The sequence below is a fragment of the Melanostigma gelatinosum genome (assembly GCF_949748355.1).
Source record: "Melanostigma gelatinosum genome assembly, chromosome: 24".
NCBI classification, from domain to species: domain Eukaryota; kingdom Metazoa; phylum Chordata; class Actinopteri; order Perciformes; family Zoarcidae; genus Melanostigma; species Melanostigma gelatinosum.
The window spans coordinates 9872486-9898527 of NC_136657.1; the positions used below are offsets into that span (position 1 = coordinate 9872486).

The following is a 26042-nucleotide window of genomic DNA, read 5'->3' on the forward strand; positions in this document are numbered from 1 at the left end:
CTACAGCTGCAGACATGCTGTGAGTGTACAAGTACAATACACTGAGTACTAACAGCTGAGTCCTGCGTGTCTGTACAATGTATACTGCAGATGTCTGAAGTGAATGTTTTTCTTTGGGTTTTTTACACTAAATCCATGTTTGTCCTCTTGGTGATTTTAGTGATTTGCAGAAAGTCTTCCAACATGAGTCAGACATTTGGCTTCAGGAGTCCTGGTTGTTGTAGAGACGCACGTGGCAGCAGCACATGCGTCTCTGATTATCTTCATCTGACGTTTTCACGTACATTTCGTTCACTTTCACGCACGGATCCGTGCCTCGTGGTTCCATAGCAGCGAGTCGAGACAGTTCAGACGTGTTTATTTACCGTGTTGGAGACGCTGCTGGGACGAGTTCCGCTTTCATTAGCACGGAAGACATGGCGCACTTACTGATGTCTGCACGTGATGTGGATGGAGAGACTGGGATCACAGAGGACCCACCTACAGGCGCACACTCCTCGGTGGTTTAGTGCCTCCTCCCGCCTCTTTTTTGGTCATATTGCGCCGTCTGCACAGCAAAGCCGCAGTTGTCCGGCGAGCGGAGCGCAAATCGAAAGCTTTTTTTTTCTGTACTCATCAAACGGGAGAAGGGGCGATAACTACAGTTTGCGCCACTTTCGCACCGTTTCTCCAAACTCTCAATGGAACCCGAAGACTGAAGCCAGCCTCCATCTCTGAACCCCGGGCCACCAGCCATGGAGTGTTGCGCATTTGGCTCGGAGCGCATGCTGTTCTCTGGATATTTACGCATCGCGTTGCTGTGGCTCGTGCAATTAGGAGCGTTCGCGCAACATGGTAGGTGGAAAGCAAACTTTTTATGGCTCAAGTTATGGCTTAAAACAAAAGAAAAAACCTTATGATTTCCAAATGGTTCAGCTGCCATGAAGACACAAAACGACTTCATCTTCATGATCAGGGACATAAAGTGGATGGAGATGACTAAAGCAACCCAGAGTCTCCGCTTCACATCGTTATTTGAAAGAAAAGTAAGAAAAAGTGCAGTAAAAACAACAAAATGAAATAAAGCAACATCAGTTCTCAAACATGCAGCATGTCATCGAAACATGAACATAATCCAGTAAACTCATCTCCCATCATGCCTTCTGGCTGATAACCTTTGTTTGACTTGAACATAAAGCTGCTGTCTCGGTCAGTCAAACATGCCACCCTGTCTTCCGTCTTGCTCATGTCTCTGTCTCCGGGGCGTCCGGCGACACATCAAAGCTCTGCGGTCGTAAGCTTTGAGGCAGGCCGTCGTAAAAGGAGACTCCGTGGGTCCTCGCACAGCTTTGCTACAAGAAAGACATTTGTGTTCCAAAATAAAGTCTACTGACACTCCTGTACCTCCGGGGGACACATTTCAAACTGTTTGGGTGTGACTTGCTGAAAGAAATGTGCTTATTCCCTCTGGTTTATAAGATGCCTTCAGCCCCATTCTCCAGTTTTCTGGTATTTTTAATTTTCTCTTACGCACAAACACGATTTATGAGTGATGTGCAGTTACTCTGCTTTGGTTGGCTGACGCGAGTTTACAGAACGTCTACAGCACTAAGGGTTGGAAACGCTAACAGGTTTAGGTTACCATGGTCACCATCTTATTTTAGCACGTTAGCACGCTCACACTGATTACAAATCATCTCGAGTGGGATTTCAATTTTGTCCACTGCATTTCTTAAATCCATCCGATGCTTTGAGATATTTTAGTATTGGTCAATCAGCCGCGAGCATGTCAGAAATTCTAATGTCGTACAGTTTTGTCTCTTTTTGTCCTCTTGTGCAGAGTTTAGTTTGAGACATTTTACTGCTTTTCCACCTCGTCAAGAATACAAAGAAAAGTTATGAAGCCGTCAGGAGCTCCATCCTAAAATCTTTAGTGATCGTGCTTTAAAAACCCTCCAAACCCTCCGAAGTACGAGCGTGTCGAGTGTTTCCGAACTGCTTTGATAATGAGTCGGTCTGACTGTTTGTTTCCGTGGTGAGCGACAGGCCGTCGGGGGGAAAAGACCCGTGGCCTCAGTTGTGTTAACGCCATGCTCTTTCAAATGAATCTTATTTCCTGAGAACCTGCAGAAGTCCCTGCACATCTGGGCTGCTGAGGGCCTCCCTCCCAGTGGGACCCCCCTCCTGGGATGCCGCTTCATTAGCTCACCGCCCCCTCCCCTTCGGCTCTGTAAACTCATTAAGCCGCCAAGTGGACCAGTTTAGCCAGCAGCAGCCAAAGCCTCGCCGATTGTCCTCCTGCCTGGAAAACCTGGATGTTTGGACAACCTGTGACCCGGAGTCTCGTCGGTGGAGCTTCCAGACGAGGTGAACACGCAGACATGAGGCCACGTAAACAAGAGATTTTGCTTTCAAGGGGCCCGTCAACGTGAAGACCAGCCTGTAAGACCTTGTTTGGGATCACCAGCAGTAACTCTGCCCAGTCTGACAGTCTCAAAACACCCTAAATACCCCGACTGTTTGTTTTCCCCGATGCGGCTTTGCTCAGCCGCCACAATCAAACTCAAACAGGGGAAAGTAGAAAGAGCAGCCCGCTTGTTTTTTTTGTTTCGCTTTGTGAAGAAAAGCCTCCGTTGACGACTTTGACCCTTTTCACTTGACAGATGTGGAGCTTTTGAGTGTGCTGGTGTGGAAAACGACATGTTCTGCTCAAATAAACTCAGCCTGCAGCTGCAGAGGTCATGTGCCATTGGCTTGATCGTCCTTTCCCGGGGGGGCGAGTTTAGAGCGGCTCACAGGAATGTCTGTTATTCTTAGCAATTTAGATAACCTCCGGGGGTGAAATGATCCTTCCTGCTCATCTCCTCAATGCCCACTGAGCATTAAGGAGCAAACGTGCCAACACTCCTCTGATAATAGAGTTCCTCAGGAACAAATCACCAATGTATGACAGTTACAGGTGTATAGAAACTCAACATGTAGCTTGTTAAAATAGACTCAGTTACAACCTTTATCCAGGCACTCAAGAGCACAGCTGTGCTGGACCTTATGTCGAAGGTTTAGGACGATCTGTTGGTAGTGTTGCGTCCCTTTGTGGTGGTAATCCGTCTCTTTGTAGAAGTTTTACGTCTCTTAGAGGTCGTATTCTGTCTCTTTGTAGACCTGTGGCGTCTCTGCGTGGTTGTATCTCTTTTAGGTAGTTTTACGTCTCTTTGTAGATGTTTTGTGTCTCTTCTTGGTCGTATTCTGCGTCCCTTTGTTGTCGTTCTGGATTATTTTGGTCATTTCATGTCTCAGTGGTAGTTCTGTGTCTCTCTTTTTTGGTATTTTCATCAATTTGTGATTTTCCAACAGCAGGATTGAGCAGCTGCGTGGTTTTGCTTTCCAAGAGTGCAGGAGAGTTGACCATAAAGATTGTTTTGTCAAATTACGAATCCCAAGGCCAAGAATAAAGGTCCACACCCTTCAAGCCTTTTGCCTCCAGTGCACTGAGAGAGAAAACTCAGTGAAGCCGAGGACAGTCTGACTCAGTCCTGCAGTTTGTGATAAAGATCGATGAAGCGTCGTGGGGAACTAAAGTCTCAGATAAGACATGACTCCAGGGTCAACCTGCCGAGGTTCTCGTTTTCATTTCCTCTTCGTTAAACTGCATCCAGAAAGATGTTTTTTAACCAACTTAAACACATATCTGCTAAATCAGTGTGTAATTCCCACCACCCTTGCTCTCAGCTCCGGAGTGTTACCCGGGAGGTCATCGGACTTTGCGTAATCCCCATCGCAGCGTCGACTTCGACTCCACGGAGATCCAGGACACGGCCATCCAGGACCTGATCTGTGACCACTCGCTGTCTCCGGGCTGGTACAGATTCAGGATCAACAACAAGCCGGCGGAGATGCCGACCACCTGCGTTGAGGTAAGAGGCCAAACATGGCAGGTGAGCTCTGCCAAAGAAGTCGTTCCCATAAAACCGCCTGCCTGCACAAACATCACCCAGCAGGTCGGGTTGATAAGCACCTTCAGCTCAGGTGGAGAGTTTAATGACCCCCTCGCTGCAGGTAATGACTGTTTCTGTTGACGCCCCCCCCTGCAGATGAACCGCTGTGGTACACAAGCTCCGGTGTGGCTCTCTCTGAAGGACTCCCCCCTGCCGCGGCCCGGCGAGGTCCGCCAGCTCTCTGCCTGCGCCACCTGGCAGTTCTTCCACGGCAGCACCAAGGACTGCTGCCTCTTCCGCATCCCCATCACGGTGCGGAACTGCGGCGAGTTCCTGGTCTACCGGCTGCAGCCCACACAGGGGTGCATGGGATACTGCGCTACAGGTGAACATGCTGGGAGGGTCCACGAGTCCACTCCAGGAGCGTCTGAGCTGGCCGTAACGTCTTCTCAAAGTGCTCTGTGCCATTAGGAACCACTTCCTGACGTTTTAGTTTTGAGGCCGATAACTACATTTATAATTAAGATGTACCGGCCAATGTTCGTGCACCTTAATAATGAGAAAAACATCTGATGTTTCAGTTACTCCAGATGTGGGACCCAGACTCTGCCCGCCAGGTGAGGTAGAAGTCAACGGCCGATGCAAAGGTGAGAGTCTGAGAATGTTGGCTTCTGCTCAAACCACAGATTCTCTTTTGATCTTACTGTAGTATGAAGAATTTTATATTTCATTTACTGGAGAGTTGTACCGTTAAGTTAGCTTCCAGCTCTAAGCAGATTATAATACATAATATTTTAAATCAAAGCAAATTTTTCAATAGAAATGCAATTATTTATTCAAAATGATGCGTTTTTTTTGCAAATAACTTAGATAGATGAGAATAACATTTCGAATTTTTGACCTTATTTTAAAGTGCGACACAAATAAAATAAAATGTATTGAGTCAAATCCTCACCAGGGTTGTTTCGGGTAACTGCTGTCCGGGTTTTCAGCTGCCGTCCCGTCCTTGCCGTCCCGGCCCGTCATCACCCCGGAGCTCATCGGCCACAGCGTCCACCTGAGGTGCTCTTTCATCCCGCCGCCGTGGAACCAGCCACTGGGCTTCCAGGTGGTCTGGGCCAGACACATCGGCCACAGCATGAAGGCTGAGATCAGGCAGGAAGCCACACTGAAGCCCTTCTCTGTGGTGGAGATGGATGGCGTCCACTTCAGGCTCGGCGAAACGGTAATTCCTGCCACAGAGTTTTCTGAGAGTGTGTGTGTGTGTGTGTGTGTGTGACCCCTGAAAGTGGGGAACGTAAGCTGCGGATCATGCTGACCTCTTTCTGCCTGGGTTCATCCTTAAAGGCAACGGCAGAGAGGCGTGTGTCATATCCAGTTGGAAGGAAAGAGGAGGGTGGGGAAGTTAAATCAGTTGCAGGTTGTGAAAGCCTCGCTCCACATGCTTCACATTTAATCTCTGAGTTCTGGGGTCAGTTACGTGAACACGGACAAATGCACACATGTACAATAAAGCTGCTTCTTTACACCGTTTTCTTCGACAACTTGCACAACAGAGTTGCCATTTTCTTTGAAACTTACACAGATTTAATGCCGACACGTTCAGTTCCAGTTCCCTGCCTTCAGACGGGAAGCTGGAAGATGTGGGCGGTTGGAGCGTCGGCTCTTCTGCAAGCAGACAAAGCGCAGAAAAGGCAAAGCAGATTCATGGTGGCGTTTGAATACAGCCTCAGAGGCCAGAGGCTGCCGACGGCTCTCGTTTCCTGGAGGAATTATTAACCAGAGTGATGCTGTGTGAAAGTGAGGCGATGCCCCTCGGTACAGCTGTGGACCATTGTGCTCCTCGTCCATGTTTGGGTTGTGTTAGTCGTTAGTCGGGCTGTGCTCGCTCACGGAGCCTTTCTACGATAACTTTTATCTTTAACTTCTCTTTCGTGTTATTTCATGGATTAACGCTGACGTCTCTCTTGCAGTTCTCCTGCAGCGTGTCGACTTTTAGAGCCAACTCCAGCCACAGCAGGTCTCCTCCAAAAGAAAGCGAGGGTTTCTACGCTGGACTGAAGGTAAACATCTCTGTGTTATGCTTCTACTCCGATCCAATCCAACGCATTTGTAGAAAAAGCCAAGTCAAACTCACCAAAGCCTCTTTGTTCCCTCTTCGTCTTCAGTTTTCTCCAGACTCGCTCCGCATAGCGGAGAACAGCAAAGAGCACGAGGTGACCGTGCACAGCACAGTGCCCATCCCCTGCTACGGCGCCGACCGCGGTCGCCAGTGTGGACTCCCTCTGGCTCTGAGTGTCCACGAGCCAGGTCAGACCTGCAGGGTTAGGAGACAAAATCTAAATGTTGGCAACAGGATGAGCCTGCAGCAACCACCACAGCTGACCAAACATACCATTCTGTTCGCCTTAAAATCCCTTTATTCGTGTAATTATTTGTAAATTTGTGCAGAAACCTCTGCACGCTTGTCTTGGGGTTCCTCATCTGTTGTGCTCCGACTTGCCCCGTACATCATCACATGAAAGCCAGCTCAGGGAGACATAACGGTTCTGCAGGCAGCTGTGTGCCGTCCGTCAACACTAACTCACTGCTGTGTTGACATCCACAGACGGTCTTGAACACGAGGCCCCAAATGTGGCGCTGTCCGCCTGCCAGGTGGAGCTCCAGCCCAACGCCTGCAGAGAAGGCAGCTGCGGCCGGGCAGCGGTTTTCGTCAGCGCCGTCACAGACTTTACGCCGGACGGGAATCGCCCGAGTCTGATCGGCGTTTTGCCCGGACCCGGCGCACCGCGACTCTGGAGAAGCTACGTCCCGACGTCTCTGAAAGTGAGTTAACAGGAATTTCCTTCCACGTTCAAAGACGATTCAAAGATTGTCCGTGCAGTGAGACACGTAATGATCATCTCGATCGAATTTATGGTGATTCAAAGTATTTTTTATATCAAACCACAATGCAGACGTTCCAGGGATTCAGTGGCCCTTATGGTCCTGTGGTATGCAAACTGCATATTACTTGGTCCTTACGGGGGTTCCTGGACTCCTTGAGGATGCCCAAGGGGTCTTTGAGGAGGTTCCAGTGGGCCCTTGGGTATTCCAGGAATCCTAGAGGGAATTTCTTAAGAGGGCACCAAAACTGAATGAAGAAAACAGCAGAGTCATATAATTATCCAAGTACGACTTTAATGAGAAAGACGGCTGTAAGTACAGGTGTCTCTGTGAAACTGTTTATGTATACACACAGTTGTACAGTGCTTTATGAAGATGGGGGGGTTGTGTGCCCGTTTAATGGGTTGACATGTTTAAAGAGCACAAGCTGCAGCGTTACGCAAGACATGATGTCAGCCCTCCAGACAGTGCGTCTCTGAAGGGAGTTTCCCATCTGTGTTTGGTGAAAACATCAAAGCCCAGGGTCAGAGGCTGGAGCCCCCCCCACACATCTTTGCTCTCCTAACCTCCCCCCAGGTCACGGTCCAGGACGTTCCTACTTCCATCTGCTACTCTCTGACTGACCCACATGTCATTACTCTGGACGGCAGGTAATTGACCCCTTGAATTGGTTATTCGCAGGCGTTCAAGAGAAGTTGAAGTTTGTCCCGGTAAAACATCTGTATGTCCTTCTGTGCAGGCGTTATGAAAACCACCAGACTGGCACCTTTGTCCTCTGCCGGAGCCTGGTCAGGGAGTTCGAGGTCCACTCTCGCCAGTGGGACTGCGGCAGCCGTCACTACGCCGTCGCCTGCAACTGCGGCGTTGCGGCGCGAGAGGGGAACGATCTCGCCGTCTTTGACATGTGCAACGGCCAGCCGCAGGAGACCAGGCCGCAGCTCACCCTCAGGACCCTCGGCGACAGGGAGGGCAGTCGGGTCAGGGTGCTGGAGTCCCACCAGGGGAAGAAGGTCACCGTAGGTATCCCAACATTTTGACACATTTCCAGTTTAAATGTTTGCTTTTTCTTGCATGAGGAGATTATTGTTAATGACGCTGTTGGATGTGACTCTCCTCTCGTAGTTGATCTTTCCCTCCGGGGCCTTTGTTAGGGCCGATGTTGGCGATTGGGGGATGAGCCTGTCCGTGCGCGTGCCCAGCGTCGACTACAGCAACACGCAAGGTCTCTGCGGCACCTTCGACCACAACGGCAACAACGACTTCCACGGCTCGGACGGGAGCCCCGATGACCTGCATCGCTTCATAGAGGACTGGAGGTCAGTCTGGGACAAATACAAATGATTGTGATTCAACTTTAGCTTCGTTAGGACCTGATTTGGCTGAAATGGGAGATTCTACACAGAGCCGTTTCTTTCTTTCTCTGCGTGTGGGCTAGGATTGCTCCCGGCGAGAGTTTGTTTGACAGGACACCTCCCGGGACCATGGAAGAGGTCAGGAGGCCTTTCTGTCAGTGCCAGAAAGGATACAGCGCTTCTCATCACGCCGGCAGAGCGATGAGGAACTTGTACAATCCGTCCGCCCACTCCAACTGCATAGCGCACGATGATGTGGATTACACATCTGTGTTTCCCTCTCTGGACACAACAGTGGAATACATCGAGAGTCCGGAGAGAGAGGAGAGCATCCTGGATATGTCCGCCTTTAACGCTCATCCTCTGGAGAGGAGACACGCCGAGCACCATCAAAACGACGATCTTGAACTGGACGGGGAGTTCAGGGAGGATCTTCTGCTTTCCACTGGCAGGCCGAGGAGGCAGGCGTCATTTGGATTCGAGCCCGTCTTCGCTGCTCAGAGCCTCAGCCAGGCGGATCTGGAGAACTTTGCCTACTTCTTTCCCGAGGATCACCTGGCGGAAGCCCGGCCGGAGGTGCGACCACAGTGGCCGACGCCGAGCGGCCTGACCTCGGCCAAAGCTCTCGAGGTGTGCCAGATGGCTTTGGCCAACTCCACCGTTGGTGCAGTGTGCCGGGGGCTGCTGGGACGCCGCCTGGAGGAGGCAGTGGATCTCTGCATTCTGGACCTGCAGCTCAAAGACGACCTGGGCTGGGAGGAGGCACTGCTGCCCTACCTGGAGAATGAGTGTGAGAGGAGGCTGTTGGAAAACCGGACCCAGAGAGCCTTGGAGGTGGCCGGTCCTCCGGGAACGGCCAGGGAGGTGGTGACAGCTCTGCGATGCCCCAATTTTTGCAACGGTAACGGAGAGTGTACAGAGTGGGGCTGCCAGTGCTTTCCCAGCCACAGCTTCTACGACTGCAGCCTGGCCATCAGTGAGTATCCGGGGACGGTTGCTCCAATCCGGAATGGGTTCAGCAGGTTGATTCTTCTGTTTTTGCCGTGCAGACTTCTGCTGAACTAATGTTCTCTCTTTCCGTTGATCAATAATCTCTCGTCTGACAGGCCAGCCAGTAGAGCTGACAGATTTGGAGAACAGTGGACTGTGTGACATCCGAGCCTTCAACTGTCGCAGCGTTCGAGTCTTCGGCCTCGGCTTCATCGACTCTCCCGACCTCAGCTGCCATGCCACCAGACTGAAGGTGAGGAAAAGCTAAGGTCAAAGGTTTCTTTTCCCCAAACAATGTTTCCTCTGAGGTGTGTTGATCTGCCTCCACAGTACATGAACGGAGTTTGGGTTCAAGGGGAGAAACAGAGAAGCAAAGCCACCTTCCTCAGCTCCAAAGCTCTAGACTGTGCTGTTCCATCTCTGAGCAACACGGCCGTCAACACAGAGGACTTCATGATGGACGACAAACCATACGCACGCTGGGAGATTAAAGTAACGCCTCTCGTTTGTTGGTCGTTTTGTTTTAAGGCCCCGCCCCCCCGCCCATGTCAGCTCCTCTCTTTCCTGTTGCAGGTCACCAATGACGGCTCCCAGTACAGCCAGGCCCTGGTGCTGACCATCTACGATGGCGTTTGCCAGGTCTGCGAGGCATCGCGCTCAGGACTCTGTAAGTTAAAGGTAACTCGCATACAAAAAGAAATCCTCCACACTGACGGATCCAGACGGATGAATCACTTGTCGAGTAAAAACTGTTAAAAACGAACAAATTGTTTGTAAGTAAGATAAGTCAGATCTTTCACCAACCTTTTTAGGGAGGAAAGCCATCATTCACATGACAATTCAACACAGGAAAACTTGGACTCTAGATTCAGGAGACAGATGTGATTCAGTGGGTTTTTATAAGTTATGAATAAACCAGAGACTGTGTGGTTTCCGTTGCTCTAAACGCGCAGCAGCTGGCTCTTTAAAAGCCCAACAAAGGTGCAGAGGTTCCTGTTGTTTATGGGAAAGGAGGCAGAACAACATGTAACAACATGTCAGCATTTTAAAAGATTGTAAATATGAGAAACCTTTGTCTGTGGTTGCCAGGAGAGGACGTGTAACATCGACGGGATGTGTTTTGCAGAGGGCGTCTCCAGTCCCAGCAGCCCTTGCCTCCTCTGCGACCCGGAAACCTCCAAATTCAGCTGGTCTGTGAATCAAGGTACAAACCACTTATCTTAGAAAGAATAAACTTTCCCCCCATGCATCATCAAAATTACCAGAGATAATCTGCTTCATTTCAGTCACATATGTCAAGACCAATACCCAAAAGTCGCCACTCAGCATTTATTTAATATTTACTCCTTTAAACTTTATGTTTGGGGTCCCGGTAAGTAAACATCCAAACCTCTTTTGGTAAAGTTGTATTGTCATGTTTACGTGTATTCTTTGCCTGTGTTGAGTAAAGATAAGACAATACTTAATGCTCCACCAGCAGTGATGTTTTCTAGACAACATTGTTCCTCCAGGACGTGTTTTCGACTCAGCTTGTAGCCCGCTAATGATGACGAGCAGGAAGAAGAGTATTTATCTTTCTGTTACCGCTTTGGTCATGTTTGTCCCCATTAGCGGATCAAAGGAGCGGAGGTCTAGGTTTCCCAGCATGCCCTGACCTGTCGCTGAACCAGCCTGAGGCGGGGGTCGGGGGGGAATCACACGGTTGATCACCACAGCTACACAGACTGACACTCAACAAACCCATCAGTTGGAAGAGTGTCAGACTGCATCCAGAGTTTTCTCAGGAATAATCCTCCCAGTGGGTTGAAATGGTTGCTCTTGATTTGATTGAAACATTATTATGAACGGCAGACATGTTTCTGGCCGGTTAGGATTTCTTATCAGTCATGCTGAGCAGGTGTTTCCTGGGATTATTGCATTCTTTTAAACATCTGTTTGGAGGGAGTGATCTCAGCAGGCGGATGATACATGATCTCAATGAGAAGAGAAAGCTGGAAACACGCGTGTTTACAGTGATCCTTCCAGGACACGGCTGGGGGAATGTTTTTGGCCAAACCGAGCTCTCTTGTAAGAGTTCATTTGAGGACGGGAACCAAAACACGAAGACTTGTAGACGTAACGTTAATAAGAATAACTGACAAAGAGCGAGTTGCGTTGTTGGTGAGTTGCGAACACTCACTTAAGTTTCTCAAGAGTTTCCTCCTCTGTCTTCAGTCAACGAGCCGCCGGCCTTCCACCAGCCTCAAAGCGACCTGCGGACATTCGGCGGGGAGAACTTTGTCTTCCAGTTTGCGGCCTCGGACCCCGAGGGCTCGGCCCTCCTCTTCCAGCTGGAGGAGGGGCCGAGGGGGGCCCTCCTCTCCCCTGCCGGCCTCCTTATCTGGAGGGTCCCGTCGCTTCCTGAGGAGGAGGGACGTCAGACCTTTCGCTTCACGCTGTCAGACGAGTGCAACGCCCAGAGCTCCTTCACTGTGGAGGTAGAGTTGGAGAGCCATAACTTATTTATTGAACCTTTATTTAGCCAGGATGGTCCCCCTCTGGAGTACTTTTAAGTGTCTAACGACTGTCTAGGTGCTTAGTAACTCTCTAGAAGAGTCCAATGCTGCTTGTTAGAGATTATTTCAATAAAAACAGGACCCACCTGAGCCGCCTCTCTGTTCCACCTGTAATACAGATGGCCGTGGTGCCGTGTGGGTGTCAGAACGGCGGGACGTGTGTGACGGACGTTCATTTCCCTGCTGGAAGCGGGAAGCACCTGTGCGTATGTCCCGAGGGGAAGCAGGGCGACCTCTGCGACCAGGATGTGGACGAATGCCGGTCGGCTCCGTGCGCAGCCGGCAACTGCATCACCACCGCCGGCGGGTACAGATGCGAGTGTCCTGCGGGGTTGAAAGGTGAGATGTTGGTAAATCCTGTTTGAAGAGGATCAGTTTATGATCGTGGAAACATCTCACCGTGTGTTCGGCAGGTGTCGCATGCCTGGACGATGTCAACGAGTGTGAGAGGAAGCCGTGTTTCCAAGGAGTCCCGTGCTTCAACAGCTTTGGCTCCTATAGCTGCGGCTCGTGCCCCAAAGGCATGCTGGGAAATGGGACAATATGCACAGGTACGAATGAGAATACAGAGAACACGTTTCAGGTGTTTAAAAGGACAGCAGCTCAGACAATATTCTCCGTTAAACAGCAGCAGTTGTGGGCATAAAAAACAATATACTGCATCCTGTCAAAGTAGCCTTGAGCAAGGTACTGAATCATTCCATGTTTTAAAAGATATTCAGTTTCAGGTTTGCAAAATCATCTGTTGGCCAAAGATCTGGTCTGATCGTTAGACGTGAATAAAATGAGAACTGAACAGATGCATTTTAAAATACGTGAGATATTTCACTCAGTTTTAATGAACATTTTTCTTGATAAATTGCAAAAAACATTATTTTAAACTGCCGATTATGATTTTTACATAAGATTTTAAAGTGCGCACAGACGAGACCCGTTATACATGATGACAGAGCTCAGGCCCTCACACCTGGATCTCATCAGCCGGCGTAACATGACTTCATCAGATGCTGCTGTTCTTTGGAATGTTGCAGCCATTCTGAAGTCCTTCTAAGGTCTTGCAAAATTTAAAAAGTGAAATCTTTCTCCACGGGACAATTTGCATGCAAATATTTCAAGCGGTTGTACAGTGACTTTGGATAAGAGCATCTGCTAACTGTCCAGAAGGTGACGGTGCATTTGTTCACCGCTCGTGGCTTGTAAATGTGTTCATAGGCTGTGACTGGTGCTCATGCCTCGTTGAGATCTTGACACAAACTCGTTCCAAAGTCTGGTCTCTTGCTGAGCGTCTGTCTTTCTAGGACAACAACCTTTTGACCCTTCCAGGCTACAGTATATTCTTCAATCCTTTGCTGTTGGTTCATTGCAATGTGGACGGGGGAAGTAGTTCCAGAGCATCAGATAAAGTCTTTATTTGGCAGAACAAAATATAATCTGTTCTTCTTCATACAGCAGTCGCCCCCGTCTCCACCACATCTGCTCCTCGTACCACGGTCTACAAGACACCACATGTTCTGCTGCAACCACCCGAAATGAAGACAGACACTTTCCAGAAGACCGCAAGTGGCTCACCGCAGACGAGGGCTGAGGCGAGGGAGACCATTCCAAGGACCGACCCTAACCGGTCCCGAAGTAAGACCACCGCTCTGAGACGCATTCCAGGGATGAGCCTGAACCCAGCGTTCACCGAGGCGGAAAGTGACAAAAGCATCACGGCAGGTGCACCAATCGTTTCCCAAATAAAGAATGATGCTTTGAGAGAAAGCCAAGGAATTAAACTCAACCCATCCACCACCGACACAGACACTTTCAAGAACATCTCAGGAGTTGGCAACACTATTGCAAAGACGTCCACTCCCGCCCAGCCGCCAGGAAGTGGCAGACCAGCTTCAGGTACGGCTTCCAACAATGTCTGCCAATTTAAAAAGTTAATGGTTTGTAGTGGACTCTACTGAGCATTCAAAAACTTGCTAAAGGATGCTTAGGAGGACCCATTAGGGCCGTTGATCCAGCTCATAGAGAGCACTGACCACAGTTTGTGTCTCTCAGGATCTGGTCCGTCTCCGGCTGTGAATGTGTCGGCTACGTGTGCCAGCAGGCCCTGCTTCCCCGGCGTTCAATGCATCAACCGCAGGCCGCCACATGTCGGATACGTCTGCGCCCGTTGCCCGCCCGGCCTTTACGGCAACGGACGCGTCTGCATGAAGAACGCCAAGGAAGGTAACGTCCGTCTGAACATTTCATTTAGCAAATAGACCTGCAGCTCTGCCTTGTGACTTCTCTGTTGGCATAATAACAGAATGCAAGCATGGATATCAACATGCAGGATTAAATACAAAGGATCCAGATGAAAACATCTGTCAGTAATGGGAAATCCCTCCAAACATTGTGGGCTACTTTTATTTAGTTCTGGTCCCCTGATGTTTCATGTGGTTTTTTGGTTGGAATGAATGTCATTTATTGCAGCAGATGAATCACTTTAACTGGTTGGAAACCACATTTTGGTGCTTTGATTCTTGGATCAGCTCCCGGCCGCAAAGTTTGAACAGGAGAAGTTATTTTCCAACAAGGGGAGCGGGGGGGGGGGGGGTCCTGATACTGATACTCCTTTACTGTGGTCCTGAACCCTGCTGTCTTTCCTCAGCATCCAATCACCTTCCTCGGCAGCAGACGCTCGGCAAGACCATCCGATCCCCGCAGGGAAGCAGCAGCAAAGTCTCTCAGCTCCACTTGCCCAACCTGCCCAGCAGGCACGGCATCAAACACCTGTCCTGGGCTGTCACCAGAGAGAACTGAGACAACGCGCCACGCCAGGTTCCCACCTCAGGGAGGGGCGGCGGGACCGGGAGGAGAGAGGCGGTCACCGTCTCCAGAGATGTCCCTAGAACGTCGATCGGTGCCCTCCACGTCACTGCAAACACCCACAACCCCCGCCACAGTACCAACCTCAGGACGGACGGCAGATCTAGCACGGCCATCTCCAGGGCCTTTGTTCCTCACGCGACGTCCTCCAAGGTGAGTTTTGGTGCCGTGCGTCGTCTTGATCTGTAGACATGAATGTCCTTCACTCTGTGATCATCTCCCAGCAGTCCGAAGCAGCATTCACTGGTGCCACACCTGCGAAGGTAACGCCGCCTGCTCCTCACCTATCCACTCAGTCTGGCAAAGGGACGCAGACCCCCCAGCCCAAGCTGTCCACCCACGCCAAACCCCGGACCCCTCCGAGACCTGCCTTCCCTCAGACAGCGGCCCTCACCGCTCTGTCGTACTCGCTCCCTGAGTCAGAGTCCTCCGCTGATGGAGATGAGGCCGAGCCTGGATCTGAAGAACCGGAGACGGTCCCTGCATTGACCTTCACAACGCCGAGCAAGACGGCGTACCGCTCCCCGCTACGAAGAGCTACCTCCATCCAGGCAGCGGTGAGGAGCGGCACGACGGCGGACAAACACGCGCCGACCTGCGCCGACCGGCCGTGTTTTCCCGGTGTCCCCTGTGAACCAACCACGGACGAGGGTTTCCACTGTGGGCGGTGTCCCGGAGGATACACTGGAGACGGACGAGCATGCAGAGGTACGGCTCCGTGTGCCTTCATCCCTCGTCTGATGATAAGAAAACATTCACTTTAAGGTAAACATCTGTCTGTTTATCCAGCTGTTTGCAGGCATATGTGTGGAAGGAACATGGAGTGTGCTGCGCCCAACACGTGCCGCTGCAAACCCGGCTACACCGGATTCGACTGTCAGACAGGTAAACAAATAAGTGGCTGACATAGATTATTATAGCCGTTTATGTGTTCTTATATCGTTTGTTTGTGACCCACATTTTCTCAGCAATCTGTGAGCCGGACTGTGTGAACGGGGGCGTCTGCGTTGCTCCGGGTGTGTGTCACTGTCTCCGAGGGTTTCATGGAGAAAGCTGTCAGGAAGGTAAAGCAGTCGTGTCTCCGAGCACCAGAGTCCCTTCAGAAAACACCTCAGCAGCGTCCGACAGTCTGCCCTGCTCGTGGACGTATGGAGGTCAAAAAGAGGAATCAGTTTTAAGCCGTTCCATCACCAGTTAAAGTTCCACATCATCAGTAAAAACGTGTATTAACAGCGATGCATCTTCCAATAATATCACAGATGAATCGTCTTGATTTTCTTCAATCTGTTCATTGACATTATGAATGAACTATAACAAATGAAATGCCTCTCTGCAGCTCTGTGCCGGTCCCCATGTGAGAACGGAGGCCGCTGTGTGGGACTGCAGACTTGTTCGTGTCCTTATGGGTTTGTCGGACCTCGATGTGAGACCAGTGAGTTCGCAGTGACTTCAGTTTCTTTGCTTTAAAAAACAAAAAGGTGATTTCTGTTACCAGCCCGTGATGGATGTTGTTTTCCTCGTAGTGGTGTGCAGCCGTCACTGTCACAACGGAGGCCAGTGTGCGTCTCCAGACGAGTGCGTGTGTCTTACAGGCTGGAGCGGACCGTCCTGTGAGACAGGTGGGTGTGTGTGTGTGTCTGTGTGTGTGTGTGTGTGTGTGTGTGTGTGTGTGTGTGTGTGTGTGTGTGTGTGTGTGTGTGTGTGTGTGTGTGTGTGTGTGTGTGTGTGTGTGTGTGTGTGTGTGTGTGTCCTCACCTCTGTAACGCTGACGTCGTCGTCTCCCCCCTGCAGCTCTCTGCTCTCCCGTCTGCCTCAACGGAGGTTCGTGCACTCGGCCGAACATCTGCGAGTGTCCTCGCGGTTTCTACGGCGCACAGTGTCAGAATGGTACGACGTCAGCCGTCAACGAGTCAACAAGCAGCTCAAGCGTTCATGGAGTTCATTTGAGAGGTTGTCTCGTGGTTGCTTTTAGTATTTTCTTTGTTCTTTTCCCTCCAGCCGTCTGCAGTCCTCCCTGTAAGAACGGCGGTCTGTGCGTAAGGAACAACGTCTGCTCCTGTCTGCAGGGACACACCGGGAGGAGATGCGAGAAAAGTCGGTCCTTCTTCCTCCTCATCGTCACTTGTTTGACTAATTTATTTCCTTCTCTCACCACCGGTGCATCCTCATATTTCTCCATCCTTCCTCACATCTTATCCTCTTCATCCTTTTCTTACTTTGCCATCATGATGTCCTTTAACCTTCCGTCTCTTTATCTTTCTTTCATCAATAAGCTGAATATGTTGTTCTCTCTCTCTCTCTCTCTCTGCAGGTGTGTGTGAGCGCATGTGTATGAACGGCGGCAGGTGTGTCAGCCCAGATGTGTGCGATTGTCCGTCGGGTTGGCGAGGAAACAGATGCGATAGACGTAAGGGCCGTGACGCGGGAATCACGTCCCGTACAGATGTTTTTACATTTACAACTGGACCTGTTAGCTCCCATGATGCATCAGTGCAAATGTCTGACAGCCTTTCCCGCAGTGTCATCCACATCAAAACTTGTTTTAGCACAACGTTGTCCAGAAACTATCCAGCCAACAAACACTCAAACTCATAAGTTGAGGCAAAAAAAAAAAACTAGAAAGATTCATCATGAGATCACCAAACAGTGAAACTAATAATGAAAACATAGTTAAATAAAACGGAGAAAAACAGCAAAGCCTCTCACGTGAGCAGCTGTAATTAGAGACTATTTGCTTGATAACTACGTCCCTTTACTGTAAAACTCACCACACTGAAGCAGGAACAGTCTGCGACACAAAGTTTCTGCTGACAGACGCTTCCCTCAAAGACACCTCCCGTGTGGAAACCGTGGAAACAGTTTCAGACATCAGAGGAGACGGATTCAGAGTTATCTGTTGAAGCTGTGTGTCCTCAGCCGCCTCCTCTTCGTCAGGCGACAGCTCAACACCTGTGGCTCATAGAGGGGCTGTCCTCCATCAGGAGGCAACTGCACATCTCCACGGTGTTACACGGCATTTGGTTTCCTTTCTACCTCTTTTGCTGTTGTCACTTCCTGTTTTCCAGGTCATGCTTTTGCTCTCAGCAGTCATGTCCAAGTCTCTAACGCGTTGATCCGTGTGTCGCCTCGCAGCCAGCTGCCTGCAGCAGTGTCTGAACGGAGGGGAGTGTGTGGGAGCCAACACCTGCCACTGCACGCCGGGCTGGCTCGGCACGCTGTGTCAGATCCGTGAGTGTCCCGGCGAAACGAGGAAATGACGCGCTTCACGAATATCCCGCCGTTTTCCAAACTGAACGGAGACGTTTGTCTCTTGTCCGTGTCTGTCGTTGTGTCACTCCTCAGCTCACTGTGAACACAAGTGTCTGTACGGCAGCCGATGTGTCCGGCCAAACGTCTGCGCTTGTCGGAGCGGATCTCTTTGCTCCAGAAGGGTAAGAAGGACGGGTTATTTTAGTATTTAGGACTTTTCAATGACTTCCAATTTAGTAGCATTATTTAGTGCAGTAGCTTCCTCCCAGCAGCCAGCAGAGGGTAGAACAGCACCAGGAAACACGCGAATCCACCTCGACCAGCAGCAGCAGCAGCATCCACAGCAGACGTCTTCAATCCCAAGTCACACGCACGACCTTCAACCCCGACCAGGTCGAGTTAAGACGTTGACACGTTCAACAGACTGAGCTATACGAGTCATTACACACATCTTTGAACAGGAAACGATTTGGACACACAAACAGGAAGCAAAGACAATTAATGTCGGCCTCAAATACTTAAACTCTTGCATACGTTCTGTGTTCGATTGTCGACTTTGTTTCCCTTTACTTTATTCACGCAACTATTAACGCAGCTATTTATTGTGTTCACGCAGCTATTTTAGCATCTATTCCTATTTTATTTATGGTCGCACATCCGCTGGTCCCGAGGAGGACTTGAACCCGACACGGGCGCCTTTCGTGTCGTGAACAAACCTCCTGCGCCACCAACGCAAGTACACACATCAAGCTTCTCTTTGCATATTTGACCTTTTCATTTTGAGATTTGGCCCTAAAAATAACTGAACCACATCGGGTTTGAACACACAACCTCAGGCTTTAGAACCCGTTTTATAACACTTTGAGCTATCTCACCTTCAACGCATTTCCATCGTTTCAGAGCTTTTTACTCCTCTTTGGGCGCTGAACTTCAAAAGTCACTGCACCTCACAAGGATTGACCACACAACCTCAGGTACTCTGTCCAGTTGTTTATCACTCTGAGCTCTGTCATCTTCATGATATTTTCTTTGACCTTCTGATCCTCCACATGGACCATTGAATCCACTGTAAGTTATTTTACCTGCAGCTGCTTTTTGGCTCATTGTTGTGGCAGAGACCACGTCCATCAACTATAGGCTTGAACATTTTAAAGTTGGATTTTTCAGTTCCTTTGTCACTTCTGATCTAAATATCTTTTCCAATCAAACTCATGAGGATTTACCTTTTTTTTTTCTCGCTCCCCTTTGATTAAAAATGTTCCTCTGAGACACAGCTTCTTAGTATTTTTTGCTCAGACAAACCAGCGAGCCTACAGCCGTCGTTAAGACAGTAAATCTGCATATTTCCCTCTTTTTCAACAGTACAGTCACTTTACGCACAAGTAGCCCAAGGAAAGACAATATCCAGCCTCTTTTCAATTATTTATTCCCACATCACTCCTAAAAGATGACAAATGATAATTCTGGTCCATTCCCCCAGCTGGGCATGCAAGTGCTCATTAGTTTTAAAGAAGGTTAATCCATTTAGGTTTTGCATATTGATATGCCAATTATGTCTAATCGTGGAATCGGCATCCGTCAAGGTAATAGTGCATAAACACATGCAAGAACATTCGGGAGAAGTCAACGTTATAATAAAGTAGGTGTTAATTGGACTGTCGGCTCACTCGTGTGTGTACAGCCGGGTGAGGAGGGAGGAAAAGGGGGTCTCATCACATTTTTCTCCCCCAAAATCGTGTCATTTTCAAACCCCATGCTGAGAACTCTGTGGGTGTCGCGCCTAAACACTCGGCTGGAGAGGAGGGTCACAGGGGCAAGGGATTGTGGGAGCTGTTATTTTGACTTTGCAGTGGCGAGAAAACGTTTACAAAACCAGAACAGATGCAATCTGTAGAGTGGAGTCAGTTTCTTGGTAAAACAACTGGACTGGACTTGTTTTTCAGATGGCCAGGTTACACATGACTTTTTGTTTTTTAAATATAATCCCTGAATTGCTGCAAAAACTGTTTTTTGTCATCTTTTTTATTTCAGGAGTGTAAAATAATCAGCACTCACCATATCCACGATGTCCTCAATTCATCTCTGGAAAAAGTTTAAGCAAAACTATAACGGGAACCAAAGGTCTTGATATTTGAATATAAAGAAGCAATGATACAAGATATTCAATCAAAAATGTGTTGTCAATGCAAACATTCATGGTAAACTGAGTGCTTTTTCGTGTTTTTCTCTTGTTTTTTACTTTCAATCCTACAAATTGCATCCTAAACTATAATGATCAGGCTCTTTTTTTATGCATTGGGACGTACAAGAGTACATCTCGTTCGTTTTAAACACTTAACATTTTAAGACCGTGGGCATGAATGAGTTCACTGCAACACTGAGATCACACAAAACAAACACTGTCACAGTTTGTGTTTGAGGCATTTAACAACAGACACATGTGGAGAAATATGTGTCATCAATATTCAGAGTAGTGCAAAGTATGAATTATAGATGTAATCTCCAATGAGGCCACATGATGGCAGCAAACAGCAACTTTAAATCACATCAGTGGCTTCATGTCGCACTGCAGACTGCAGCTGTGTCATGTACAAATAACATTGTTTTCTTTACCGTTTTCATCAGGAACCAAGTTTTCAGATCACGTCCCACCATCCCAACAAGCTGCAGGAGACAGAAGTAGAACGTGATGTTCAAATAGATTTGTAGCTTTAGAGATGAAAGGGTTGGCTCACAGTTGTAAACAGTAGTTCACTGAAACATTCCTTCTGTTCATAGAACATCTATAATAATCATGCCACTGCCATGTTGTACACTTTTTAAAAGACACGACACAAATGTTTTATGTAATGTGCTTCATGATCAGAGCCCAAGCAGCTCACATACAATGCATGAACTGATATTTATCATATTTTTGGGGGGATTCCTCAGATGCAATAAGCAGCAAATACGCAACTAGTGTTAAGGGTCATGACTGTATTTTGAGGGAGTTCCTCAAGCAACGTTCTTAGTCCCTTTAAATAAGTCAGTGATTGTGTGAATGCAGGAGGTTTGACGGTTACACCTCCATACTGTAGGTCAGAGTACTGTGAGACCTTCGGCGTTTGCTTTTCTCACGCTGTCAAGATTGATGATGAGACATTTCCCAAACAGTGAGGTGTCCCTGATGTGATGTGAGGTTGCTGTGAGGAGAAAAAGATCCATTGTACTCCAATATGGGTAATTAAAAACACCACTCATATATATATATAATATAAGTATATATTTATAGTGGAAGGTACAAGTACTGTGACATGGAGAGGCTCTCTGGAGGTAGAACTCTGATGTGGGACATGAACATGGTGCTTGAGGCTGATTTCATCTGGTGAACTGGGAGAGGATGAGTTCATTCAGAGGTGACTTTACTCGACCTGGAACCAGCCAGACTTGCTCCTCCCTCCTCTTCCTCTCAGGGATGTGGTCTTCTTCAGGGTCTCCTCTGATCCACCTCTCTGTGGAGAAACACTGCAGACAAATACAGCTGCTGCTGAGCATCTGTTTACAGATGTTACATAACACCATTTATAGAATGTTTGAAAACAGATGTGCTGTTGTACTTTTTACTAAGAAGTACAACATGTACCTCTGAGGTGTAGTACAGTATAAAGTACAACATGTACCTCTGAGATGTAGTACAGTATAAAGTACAACATGTACCTCTGAAGTGTCGTACAGTATAAAGTACATGTACCTCTGAGATGTAGTACAGTATAAAGTACAACATGTACCTCTGAAGTGTCGTACAGTATAAAGTACATGTACCTCTGAGGTGTAGTACAGTATAAAGTACTACATGTACCTCTGAGGTGTAGTACAGTATAAAGTACATGTACCTCTGAGATGTAGTACAGTATAAAGTACAACATGTACCTCTGAAGTGTCGTACAGTATAAAGTACATGTACCTCTGAGGTGTAGTACAGTATAAAGTACTACATGTACCTCTGAGGTGTAGTACAGTATAAAGTACATGTACCTCTGAGGTGTAGTACAGTATAAAGTACAACATGTACCTCTGAGGTGTAGTACAGTATAAAGTACAACATGTACCTCTGAGGTGTAGTACAGTATAAAGTACTACATGTACCTCTGAGATGTAGTACAGTATAAAGTACTACATGTACCTCTGAGGTGTAGTACAGTATAAAGTACTACATGTACCTCTGAGGTGTAGTACAGTATAAAGTACAACATGTACCTCTGAGGTGTAGTACAGTATAAAGTACAACATGTACCTCTGAGGTGTAGTACAGTATAAAGTACTACATGTACCTCTGAGATGTAGTACAGTATAAAGTACTACATGTACCTCTGAGGTGTCGTACAGTATAAAGTACTACATGTACCTCTGAGGTGTAGTACAGTATAAAGTACAACATGTACCTCTGAGGTGTAGTACAGTATAAAGTACAACATGTACCTCTGAGGTGTAGTACAGTATAAAGTACAACATGTACCTCTGAGGTGTAGTACAGTATAAAGTACTACATGTACCTCTGAGATGTAGTACAGTATAAAGTACTACATGTACCTCTGAGGTGTAGTACAGTATAAAGTACTACATGTACCTCTGAGGTGTAGTACAGTATAAAGTACTACATGTACCTCTGAGGTGTAGTACAGTATAAAGTACAACATGTACCTCTGAGGTGTAGTACAGTATAAAGTACTACATGTACCTCTGAAGTGTAGTACAGTATAAAGTACAACATGTACCTCTGAGGTGTAGTACAGTATAAAGTACAACATGTACCTCTGAGGTGTAGTACAGTATAAAGTACAACATGTACCTCTGAGGTGTAGTACAGTATAAAGTACAACATGTACCTCTGAGGTGTAGTACAGTATAAAGTACTACATGTACCTCTGAGATGTAGTACAGTATAAAGTACTACATGTACCTCTGAGGTGTAGTACAGTATAAAGTACTACATGTACCTCTGAGGTGTAGTACAGTATAAAGTACTACATGTACCTCTGAGGTGTAGTACAGTATAAAGTACTACATGTACCTCTGAGGTGTAGTACTGGTGTACTGGTTCATTGGGTACATTCATTAAATACATATTCATGTTATCAGATATTCATCATATTCATAAATCTTAACTGGTTCTTTCATCATCGCAGTAGTTCTGAGGAAGACAACAAATACACAAATACACCAATTTAGTACTTTTATTGAGACCAAAACCATAATCCAATCCAAACACAGAAGGTACTTGATGAAATACAGCTTCCATCTTTAAAGCAGTAGAAGTACACGTTTACAATGTGAAGTACTGATCATTTCCATCAATATGAATCATTTGATGAACACATGTATTCTAATAACAGACAGATTAGAGTCACTGGGATCTGCTCAACAGCTGGTTCATTGCACAGAGAAAGTTTCTGTGAACTCAAAGTACACGAGTACACAGTTCCACATGAAGAACTCCTTCAACAGAAGATGATGCAGCACTGAACTGCTTCTGATCTTCATCTTTATGTTCTTTAACGTCACAAAGAGCTCAGGAAGAAACTCACCACCAGCATTATGAGTGTGAGCAGACTTATCAACTCATCTTTGTTCCATGATTAACATTTCACCGCATTATGATGCTTCAGACGCCCACAGACCTACAGAGACACCGAGGAACCAGAACCAGAACCAGGACCAGAACCGAACCAGTAGAACCCAAAGCCAGGATACAGAGGTTCAGTGAATGTGGTGTTGAAGGTGTAGATGTGGGTCAGTGTGTCTGAGGAGACTCTGTAGAAGGACAGAGAGCCAGCAGGACAGTCCACATACACTGCTACTCTATCAGAGGAGGAGGAGGAGGAGGAGGAGGAGGAGGAGGAGGAGGAGGAGGAGGAGGAGGAGGAGGAGGAGGAGGAGGTGAGTGTTCTTGTCTTATTGTGCCAGACATCGTAACAACCACCAGCGCACTCCAGACTCCAGGACTGATCATTCCATCCAAACCTACAGTCTTCACTGTCTCCTCTCCTGCTGATTCCTCTGTAACTCACTGATATATAAACCTCTCCTCTCCACTCGACCTCCCAGTAACAGCGACCAGTCAGACCAGTTCTACACATCAGCTGATGACACTCATCAAACCTGTCTGGATGATCAGGATATGACTGAACCTCTCTCACACGTGTCACCTTCCTGTTGTTGTCAGACAGTTTGAGTCTTCTGTGCACTGTGTTTGTGTCGAGTGTGAGTTCACAGGAATCTGATGGAGAGAACAAGACAACACAGCTGCAGTTATTCATCTGTCATGTGTTTGATGATGACATCAGAGATGTGAATGAGTGATGTCACAGTGTGAAGATGCTTTGTCTTCATGGATGGATCTCAATCAACACTTACATTTCCTCAGACCTGGTCTCAACCATCGGTCTCCAGCAGGCTCCACCCTGATGGGAGGATGGAGGTCAGACAGCAGCCTCAGTCCTGGACCATTGTAGCTCAGGTCCAGCACTCTCAGGTGGGAGGGGTTGGACCTCAGAGCTGAGTCCAGAGAAACACCGCCTTCCTCTGTGACCAGACAGCCTGACAGCCTGCAAACCACACACAGAAGAAGCCTCTGTGAACATGTGGCGCTACGTTCTGGTCCATCTTTAGTTCAGATACAAGTTCAGGATGAAGCTGGAACATCCTGCTGGAAGGTGATTCTGAGTCTAGACCAGGGGGGCAACTATTGTCCCCAAGGGGCCGCATGAGGAACAGGGAGTGTTGTGGAGGGCCGGACCAACAGACTGAACTCAGTCCTGCTCATCATGACTCCACCTCTTTATATCAAGCAGCATGTTGTTGGTGCTGATCAGCTGTGAGTGCTGAGAGTAAATGTTATGATCAGTGGTGGAATGCAACTCCTATATTTGCTGAAGTACTGTACTTAAGTACACATTCAAGGTACTTTGCTTGAGTATTTGTATTTGATTTAACGTTGTACTTCTACTCCACTTCACAGAGAATGTTTGTTCACAGATGTAGGTCGATCCAAAGAGAAGCAACATCTTCTGAGCACGCCTCCTCATGTGGAACCTTCTCCTCTTTGAGAGAAGAATACAAATCCAGCAGTGACACTGACTTAAAGTGCTCTGCAGGACCGCATCAGACTGCAGCTCAATGAGTTGGAGCTGAACATCACTGGGAGCATGATCCACACTGCACGTGAAGGAGAAGACGTCATGTTTCACTCTCAACTGTTGACGTCTTGAAATGGCCTTGAACTCACCACGCAGCGCCCCTAACATGGATGAGACCTGTGGAGATGTTCAACTGATGGAGTGGCTTCTTTCAGGGTGTGCAGGTGGGTGAGAGTGTTCCCTGCATCTGTCATGAAGGCCTTCACCAGGCTGTGCATGGCATGTGCAGAGAGGCCCTCGCCTTGCAGTTTGGTATTCAGATCATTCATTAGTGCCGTCACACCAACGGCAAATGAAAGATCTGTCATCCAGTTTACACCAGAGAGCTCTGGGATGTTCTTGCCTTCTCACAAAGCTCCTGAATCTCTGCTCTCAGGTCCTGAACTCTGAACTCTGGTCAGCACTTTGCCCAGGCTGAGCCACTGACCGCTGTGTTAGCCTGTCACTGTGTTCAGTCTCATGCTGCTCCAAGAGTGCAACAAGCTGTCTGTGCTTCAATGCTCGTGCCCCGATGACGTTAACTGTTTCAGTTACAGCATCAACAGCGTGCTTCAGTTTGAGCACTGACTCACACAACACATGTTGATGTGTCATGCAATGCAAACATACCAAGTTCAGTTCCGGGTTGATTTCAGTCACGTCATCTTGCATCCGCTTCAAAAGTCGACATTTCTCCCGTCAGATCTGGACAACCGTCGGTTGAGACACATGCCAGTTTGTCCCATTTCAGTCCCAGCTTGTGGAAGCATGCATTACCTCCGTGCACACGTCACTCCGCCGTCGTCCCTTTCATTGACTGCATTGCTGCAGCTCCTCTGTAATCACCAAGTCTTTCCTTATCCCACGTACAAAGATGAGTCACTTGCTGTGTCGGACATCGCAGCTCTGGTCCAGAGCCAAGGAGAAAAGTTGGAAATGGTCTGCTCTTCTTTGCAGCTGGAGCTCCAGATTCCCCTCCATGTCCTCGATCCTCCTCGTTACAGTGCGCCTGAGAGCTGCACATTCTCCAATGCCTCTTTTTTCTGGGGGCCTCGTAGTGCAGCAGAGTCCACCAAACACTCT

General features: G+C 48.1%; 2 protein-coding genes and 2 long non-coding RNA genes across 17 annotated transcripts in view; 1 reads left to right on the forward strand and 3 right to left on the reverse strand.

Annotated features, from left to right (window-relative positions):
* The window catches only part of LOC306797239 (uncharacterized protein), a 252033-nt gene that overhangs the window by 27621 nt on the left and 198370 nt on the right, over positions 1 to 26042 (reverse strand). Inside the window, exons 17-18 of one of the 14 annotated variants that reach the window (XM_079296494.1) lie at positions 24199 to 24389; positions 23003 to 24061 (exon numbers count right to left, since the gene is read on the reverse strand). The exons of 12 other annotated variants lie outside the window; for them this stretch is intronic. In XM_079296494.1, coding sequence (XP_079152620.1) covers positions 23463 to 24061; positions 24199 to 24389 — 790 coding nt within the window. In that variant the 3' untranslated portion in view covers positions 23003 to 23462. Of the gene's footprint in view, positions 1 to 4869; positions 5029 to 23002; positions 24062 to 24198; positions 24390 to 26042 lie in introns of those variants that run through there. One more of the 14 variants, XM_079296496.1, reaches the window with a different exon arrangement.
* On the forward strand, positions 636 to 19782 carry LOC306797237 (von Willebrand factor D and EGF domain-containing protein-like). The gene is given in 33 exon segments (XM_079296484.1): positions 636 to 834; positions 3709 to 3893; positions 4071 to 4299; positions 4496 to 4561; positions 4907 to 5139; positions 5888 to 5977; positions 6083 to 6224; positions 6523 to 6740; positions 7377 to 7450; positions 7540 to 7816; positions 7923 to 8116; positions 8236 to 9128; positions 9259 to 9395; positions 9473 to 9634; positions 9716 to 9820; positions 10232 to 10346; positions 11357 to 11619; positions 11817 to 12036; positions 12111 to 12248; positions 13147 to 13587; positions 13744 to 13914; positions 14339 to 14487; positions 14491 to 14709; positions 14781 to 15264; positions 15346 to 15441; positions 15525 to 15620; positions 15893 to 15988; positions 16080 to 16175; positions 16348 to 16443; positions 16555 to 16650; positions 16868 to 16963; positions 17689 to 17784; positions 17899 to 19782. Coding segments are annotated over 33 exon segments (6192 nt in total). The 5' UTR covers positions 636 to 734; the 3' UTR covers positions 18018 to 19782.
* LOC306797246 lies at positions 5509 to 11931 on the reverse strand. Its single transcript, XR_013773108.1, has 5 exons — positions 11784 to 11931; positions 11322 to 11611; positions 10213 to 10334; positions 6052 to 6231; positions 5509 to 5582 (listed from the first exon to the last, which is right to left on the reverse strand). It is a non-coding gene; the product is annotated as an uncharacterized lncRNA (long non-coding RNA).
* LOC306797249 lies at positions 12107 to 20443 on the reverse strand. Its single transcript, XR_013773111.1, has 3 exons — positions 20419 to 20443; positions 19861 to 19887; positions 12107 to 12223 (listed from the first exon to the last, which is right to left on the reverse strand). It is a non-coding gene; the product is annotated as an uncharacterized lncRNA (long non-coding RNA).